This window comes from Alexandromys fortis, unplaced genomic scaffold (assembly GCF_014885135.2).
Source record: "Alexandromys fortis isolate MF-2015 unplaced genomic scaffold, M_Fortis_MF-2015_v1.1 scaffold_58, whole genome shotgun sequence".
In the NCBI taxonomy this organism is placed as follows: Eukaryota; Metazoa; Chordata; class Mammalia; order Rodentia; family Cricetidae; genus Alexandromys; species Alexandromys fortis.
In genome coordinates this window covers 7938483-7946162 of record NW_026067940.1, presented here as the reverse complement: position 1 = coordinate 7946162, position 7680 = coordinate 7938483, and the positions used below count along the sequence as shown (strand labels likewise).

General features: G+C 48.5%; 1 protein-coding gene and 1 long non-coding RNA gene across 5 annotated transcripts in view; one reads left to right on the top strand and one right to left on the bottom strand.

Moving 5' to 3' along the window:
* The window catches only part of LOC126504996 (uncharacterized), a 25830-nt gene that overhangs the window by 10872 nt on the left and 7278 nt on the right, over positions 1-7680 (bottom strand). The gene's annotated exons all lie outside the window — the stretch shown is intronic.
* Pigr (polymeric immunoglobulin receptor) overlaps positions 1-7680 on the top strand; it is a 28941-nt gene that overhangs the window by 19560 nt on the left and 1701 nt on the right. For 3 of the 4 annotated variants that reach the window (XM_050147634.1, XM_050147635.1, XM_050147636.1), the window contains 7 exons: positions 1447-2103; positions 3331-3663; positions 4154-4465; positions 5663-5855; positions 6219-6343; positions 6705-6836; positions 6944-7002. In XM_050147634.1, the coding sequence (XP_050003591.1) occupies positions 1447-2103; positions 3331-3663; positions 4154-4465; positions 5663-5855; positions 6219-6343; positions 6705-6836; positions 6944-7002 (1811 nt within the window). The remainder of the gene's footprint in view (positions 1-1446; positions 2104-3330; positions 3664-4153; positions 4466-5662; positions 5856-6218; positions 6344-6704; positions 6837-6943; positions 7003-7680) is intronic. The other variant, XM_050147637.1, reaches the window with a different exon arrangement.

Here is a 7680-nt window from a genome sequence, read left to right as displayed (position 1 = left end):
CTTGTTGGTTCCTGGCTGCCCAGCTATTTTAGACCAGAAATAATCACACAGAAACTGTATTAATTAAATCACTGCTTGGCCCATTAGCTCTAGCTTCTTACTGGCTAACTATTTTATTAATTTAACCCATTTCTATTAATCTGTATATCACCACATGGCTGTGGTTTACTGGGTAAAGTTCCCAGCATCTTTCTCTAGAGGCTCCATGGCTTCTCTCTAACTCTGCCTTCCTCCTCCTATGCTATAGGCCAAGCCAGTTTTTTTATTCATTAACCAATAAAAGCAACCATAGACAGAATGACCTCCCACACCACCACCCTCCAATCTATAGAGGTAGAGCCTAGACTGGATATGATGACTGATAAAGATGTCCGGGAGGACACAGAGAAGGGAGAAATTAGTTCAAGCTTAGAGAAACCCTACCCAAGGAGATGGAAATCAGGCAGGGCCCTGGAAGAGGGAACCTGGATGAGTGATTGCTGACTTCGCTTATGAGTCATAGCCAACACTTCTACTACAAAAGATAGGGTAATGAGAGAACACATAATTTCATTTAACCAAGTTGGTTTTTAAGTTTTATCTATTTATGTTATGTGTATGAGTGTTTTGTCTGCATACATTCCCTGTGCACCACATGTGTTCCTGGTGCCTCAGAGGCCAGAAGAGGTGTCTGATCCTGTGGGACTGGAGTTGCAGATGGTTGTGAGTCACTAGAATGTGGATGCTAGGAATTAAACTCTAATCCTCTGGAAGAGCAGCCAGTGTTCTTAATTGCTGATCCATCTTTCCAGTCCCCATTTATTGAAGTTTTACAATCATAAGAACCTTCACAAAGACTATGCAAAGATCTTGTTCCTATGCAACCTTTATATTGAGTTTCATGAAGCAGGTGTGGCCATACAGAGACAAGACAGGACAGGACAGGTGTGAACTCCTGGTAGAAGACTGAGTGAAACCCCAGCAAGGCTCACCTGTGAAAACTCTCCTTGGCCCCTCAACTGTGGTGCTTCCTTGGGGGTGTGAGGCAGCCTGGGCAGTGAAGACCTTGATATATAGAATGATAGGTCAGGAGCTTCTTTCTGCTCAGTTGTTACAAAGAAAAATGGGAGGTTAAAGTAATATGTTTAGGGTTTGTGGGTGGCTAGGATAAAGGGGTTATGGTTTCTATGGTCTGCCCTGGAAAAGAGGTTCTGGTTTCTATGGTTTACTTTTGGGAATCATGGCATGAAAAGCAAATGGGCAGGAGAAAATCAAAGTAAAACCTTTGCTTCAGAGGCCTTTGTTTTGGCATCATTGTAGAAACTCCAACAGAAAATTTCTGACAGTGTTCCTCTAGGGAGGAGGCCATTCTAGGTCATTGGCCCACCCAGAAACCTCGCTAGGAATAAAAATGGCCCTATGTAACAAAGCAAAAGTTATAATTTACCCCTGTCCTTCATTCCTTAGTTCCTGAGTTCCCAGAGGACACTCATGTCTACACAGAGGACCTGGGCAGAAATGTGACGATCGAGTGTCCTTTCAAAAAGGTGAACTCTTTTAAGAAGAAATCCTTGTGTAAGAAGATAGGTCAGACCTGTGAACTTATCATTGACTCTAATAAGAATGTGAACCCCAGCTATGAGGGCAGAGTAAAACTTGCTATGGCCGGCGGGACCAGTGGGAGAAAATTCATTATCAACATTACTAACCTAAGACGCAGTGATGCTGGGCTGTATGTCTGCCAGGCTGGGGAAGGTACTAATGCTGATCTAAAGAACGCTGACCTCCAGGTGCTAGAGCCTGAGCCAGAGCTGGTGTATAGAGATCTGAGAGCCTCCGCGACTTTTGACTGCGCATTGGGCCGTGAGGTGGCACATTTGCCCAAATATCTGTGCCGGATGAATAAGGAAACTTGTGATGTCGTCATCAACACCAAGGGGCAGAGGGATTCAGCCTTTGAGGGCAGGATCCTGCTAACCCCCAAGGATGACAATGGCCATTTCAGTGTGTTGATCACAGGCCTGAGGAAGGAAGATGAAGGCCACTACCTGTGTGGAGCCAGTGACTCTGGCCAGCCTAAAGAAGGCTGGCCCATCCAGGCCTGGCAAGTTTTTGTCAATAAAGGTGAGAGCCTCCAAAAGGCAAGCAAGATGGGGTGGCATGGGATGGTAGATTAGAGAGTAGCTTAATTATCTGATATACTCATTGATGTTCACATAAGTCATGGTATCTCCTCGCTGGAAAGTCTTGAACTAAGTGGGAGGCAGTTCAAGAGAGTTAGAATATGCAACCTCTGCCTTACACAAGTTCCCAAATATTCTTCTGCATTATCAAGGGCCTGGTGATGGTTATCCCTGGGTAACAAGAATAAGTAAAGTAGAGGCCCTGCTGGAGGCATGACTGGTAGATGGGATTCAGTACCATGGTAGGCCCATGTCCCCTTCCCAGCCCACCCAACCCCAGAGCAAGTTGGGCACCAAAACCCTCATCCTCAGATAAGAGAACACTGGCCTACCATGACCTTAACGCTTCGAAGAAAGGCAATACCCCAGCATCTAAACATTCTACTCCCACAGCTCAAGGGGATGTTTGTTATTTGGCACAATCTGGCTCAGCAGCTACACCTCCATGAGCTGTCAACAAGGCAGAATGATTCAACCCATGCTTCCTCTCACCCTGGAGCACAGTGCACAGATTGACCCTCATGAGAAACAGCAAGCCAGTACTTGGCATTCAAAGTACCTGTCCTTATGGCCTTTCTTTAAGGGGACTATGTTCCTGACATCGTTTTCCTGTTCCCAACTCTGGGTCTTCATCAACATCCCTGACATATTCAGTCACCAAGGGTTCCCCTGGACCTCTGCATTAGCTTCTGTATTCTTGAAGAGGACTCTTGGGGTCTTTACTAATATCATACCATATTGTTTTGATTTCTATTTTAAAGTATACCTATTCCAAATAAATTTTCTTAATTTAGGTACAATATATCTAGCTGTTTTTTTAGAGTATGCTAAGAAACAAATTTAAAGATTATCTAGAGGTAGATTTTAGAAGAAGCCAAAGGAAAGGGGCCAATATTTTGTCTTAAATGTCATTCATTCCCTCTTGAGAATGAGGTGGAAAGAGAGGGATGAGCTACCCACACTGAAGTCATTGGAGTCTGGCCCCCAGACTCTGGCTACAGACCCAGACATAAACACAATGTTTTTTTTCATTCTCTGAGGAGAAGGAAGTGATTTATCTAAACTTTCCTCTCTCCATGATGGACGTCATGGGAAGAAAAGTTGCCTGGGACATCCAAGGTTATTTGGGTGCTTCTGTCCATTCACACCATTCCACCTGTCCTTCCAGAGTCTACAATGCCCACTACTCGCACTGTGGTGAAGGGTGTGACAGGAGGCTCCGTGGCCATTACCTGTCCCTACAACCCCAAGGACAGCGGCAGCCTCAAGGCCTGGTGTCGCTGGGAAGCAGATGGAAACGGGCGTTGCCCCGTGCTCGTGGAGAGCCACGGGACAGTGAATGAAAGGTACGAGGGCCGACTGGCGCTGTTTGATCAGCCAGGCGATGGCACCTACACTGTCATCCTCAACCAGCTCACCACCCAGGATGCCGGCTTCTACTGGTGTCTCACCGATGGCGACTCTCGTTGGAGAACCACGGTAGAACTCCAGGTTTCTGAAGGTGAGAGATGATGTGGAGGCTGGAGGCCAAAGACCATTCCAGCAGCAGCATCCCCTAGACATCTTTCCCACTATGCCACCTCCTTCCACGCTGGTGTAGGTAGGATCTACTTGTCCAGAGGTCCCATTTCCATACCCACAACCAGCAACCCATATTCTTTCAATCAGCACTTGCAACACTTCCTGATAACAAATATTGGCCTCTTTTACTGGAGATAGATGTCCCCTGAAGTGAGCTATTGCGCATGCTCTTGGTGCTAAGCCTAGAAAAAATAAGTAAAGGAAAGTAAGGGAAGCCAAGAGAAATGAGTGAGCAAGGGCTGATACGGTGGCATCAATAGTCATTCTATTCGCATTTCATCTGCTTCCTATGTATTCAGAAAAGTGCGTCACAATGCTGTCTTCAGGGGCAATGCATGCGACACACCGAAACTGCCACTTTCACTCCCCTGTAGCATCTCCAAGTCTCAATGTCCCTGTCTGTTTGCCAGCTACGGGGAAGCCAAACCTCGAGGTGACGCCACAGAATGTGGAAGCCGTGCTAGGAGAGACCCTCACGCTCGACTGCCACTATCCCTGCAAACTCTACTCCCACGATAAATATTGGTGCAAGTGGAGCAACGGGGGCTGCCACACCCTGTCTAGCCAAGCTCGCCAGTCCTCTGTGAGCTGCGACCCGAACAACCAGCTCGTCGCCCTGACCCTGAATCCAGTTGAGAAGGAAGATGAAGGCTGGTACTGGTGTGGGGTGAAGCAAGGCCAGACCTATGGAGAGACTACAGCCATCTATATAGCAGTTGAAGGTAAGGCAGGGTGTGAGTCTCCAAGGGCAACCAGTGCCTGTACTCACAGCCCCCCTTGCCAGGACTTACCAAACGTCCCTGACTAGAAGCTTCTCCATCTGGAATAACCCCCGGGTTTTGCTGTAAGAGGGAAGGATTAGCGAAGCAGACAGTAAGTGCTTTTCTGTTTAATCTCAGTAGCGAGACAATCCTCACAGGTGCCTCTCACAGCAGAGGGAAGCCCCCTCCCCATCCAGAATCCTACATGACAATTTCAGAGTCACATCCGTGTAAGTCTGTTCTCTAAAGAGGGTCAGGGACCTACATCTTGATGAAGAACACTAAGGCACAACACTGAGAGTTTAGCTTGGGTTAGGGCAGGTGCCCAGCATGCTCAGTGCCCTGGGTTCAATTCCTGACACCAAAAGAACAAAAGGGAGTGGGGAACAATTAATGCAAGCTCATCTAGTAAGTTCGTATTCCCAACCTCTGTTTAAAATGTCATGAAGCCAGGTGGTAGTGGTGTACGCCTTTAATCCCAGCACTCGGGAGGCAGAGGCAGGTGGATCTCTGTCAGTTTGAGGCCAGCCTGGTCTACAGAATTCCAGGATAGTCAGAGCTGTTACACAGAGAAATCCTGTCATGAACCCCCAAAGAAAAAAGGAAGGAAGGGAGGGAGGGAGGAAGGAAGAAAGGAAAGAAGGAAGGAAGGAAGGAAGGAAGGAAGGAAGGAAGGAAGGAAGGAAGGAAGGAAGGAAGAAGTCATATAAGATGTCTTGTATGATGAGGGCCTTTCAGTTCCTGGAGATCTCAGGAAGGCTGAGTTCAGCAAGAATGGCTCACTGGATTCCAGCAAAACTGGCTCACTGGAAGCCATTGCTGTGCTACTGCCTGGAGGCAGCCCTAGGGCAGGCTTTGATGCTATGGAAACTCCCCTGTCAGCCTGCTGTCACAGGTGGATCTGCTACCTAGATCCTTGGTGATGGAAACAGACTTGGTAAGAATGGGGTATAGAATTGGACAGAGGTAATTGGGGGGGGGGGCAGCAAGAGCAGAAATAATGTCTGTGATCTAGAACAGGTCTTCACTGCCAAGTCCAGAGCCAGTCCAGAGCCCACCCCAGCAGCTCTGAAGTTTCGCCTTGTGATTTCTCCCTAACCCACAGGCCTAAGAACACAGAGGAAAAGTCATAATCAGCTTTGTTTTGCTCTGCTTCAGGGTCACGCCAAGTCAGCGCAGCAGATGCCAACGCACGGGCGAACGCTGCTCCAGAAGAGGAGGTAGGTGAATTCAGTGCCAGCGAGATCGAGAACAAAGCCGTTCCGGACCCCAGACTTCTGGCAAAGGAGACAGGGAGAGAGAGTGTGGGAGACCAAGTTCAGGACAGCAGAGCGTCGGTGGACACTGGCGGGTGAGTAGATTCCCCACTCAGAGAATAATGCAGAGGCCAAACCCCAAGTCGGAGCCACTAGAACCAAGCAGCAGACTGTGAAGGAGACTAGTAGACAGTTGGTTCTTACAGTCTCGGCTTCTGCTTGCTAGGGGAGGGGAGGCTTCAGATCCCTTTCCCACAGCCAGCGCAGGCCACTTCAATATCTCAAGCCTGGAATATAGAGAAGACCAGGTCCTTGTATCACTGATTCGGGGCTCAGAGTGGTCCTTAGCAAAAGAGAGTTGAGAACTGCATCAATTAGACAGAGCAGATAGACTGGGAGTGGGGGAACCTCAAGCTGGGGCAGCCTTCCAGCACACTCTGACTTCATCCCTCTTGCAGTACTGATGGACAAAGCAGCGGGAGCTCCAGAGTGCTGTTTTCCACCCTGGTGCCCCTGGGTCTTGTGCTGGCAGTGGGCGCTGTGGCTGTGTGGGTGGCGAGAGTCCGACACCGGAAGAATGTAGGTGAGTACCCAGGATGCTCCCCACCCCACCTCCGGTTCAGCGAATCGGTCAATGCGACTCTGGTATAGCCCATTCTATCCCTCCATTTCCTCATGGAGGCAGGGCAACCACCTTTCACAGGGCTGGTTTAAGCTAGAATGGAGTGCTGTGAACTGAGCCACAGATTGTCAAGGGTCCTGGAGTCTTGACTACCCAAGAAAGGGAGTCAGACTATTTTCATTTTGATTTGGAGGTAAGAATCAAAAAGTACCACTCCTTGGTGTCCCTTGGGCTGTGGCATGTGGCAGGTCTCAGGAAGAACAGCACACCCTGCTCTCCCTACCCATGGCCTCACCCCCTCACCGACTCCTCTGCCCAACAGACCGGATGTCACTCAACAGCTACAGGACAGACATTAGCATGGGAGACTTCAAGAACTCCAGGGATTTGGGAGGCAATGACAACATGGGGATCTCTCCAGATACTCACGAGACAGTCCTTGAAGGAAAAGATGGTATGTGTTTTGAGACTACTCAGCCCTTGGGAGAGCAGAACTGGGCCTGTCCCCATCTGGGAAGGAAAGGTGATGGCTAGGGCTAAGGACATTCTCTCTCCATGCAGAAGTCGTGACTACCACTGAGGTTGCCATAGAGCCAGAAGAATCCAAGAAGGCAAAACGGGTAAGGGAGAAGGATATCTCACTGCATGTCAGGGAGTTCAGACTGCAGTTGGACATCAGGACAAAAATCACCCTTATCCGGAGACTAAACCCCAAACAGGGAAGACCATATACATACCGCATTTGAGAGGACTTTCTGAGAAGGGGACAGACCTTTGGGTGTGACACTTCAGAAGGATGGGAACTCAGTTGTAGGCTGTAAACCTGCAGAAAATGTGGTCACAGGAGGAGGGTCACATGTTAACAGTAACAATTGAGTGGGCGGTCTTCCTGAGTTCTGGAGGCCTCAGTGCCTTTCCATGGGCCACACAGCCTCCTTTGAAAGCTTCCTCTGGACTATCCTTTGGCCTGAGAATAGAAGACATTTCTTCATGGTGGTTGATCATCACTAGAAGCCCTTGTCCACCTCAACCAGTATGAAGAAACCCCAGAAGAAGCAACTCTTGCCGTTGGGTTGCAAGTTATCCTTTCTTGTCTTCCTAAGGTTCCTTATGATGCCCTTTGTTTTTCTAATCATGGGGTACTGACGCACTTTTTACTGTATCTGCTCCCCGTCATATCGTCAGAGACCCCTGCATTTAGCATGGTCAGGGTCTGGAGTTAGTCCTAGACATGAGTCCCTGCCATGCCCTGGCCAGTGCTGCTAAAAAAAAAAAAAAAAAAAAAAAAAAAAAAAAAC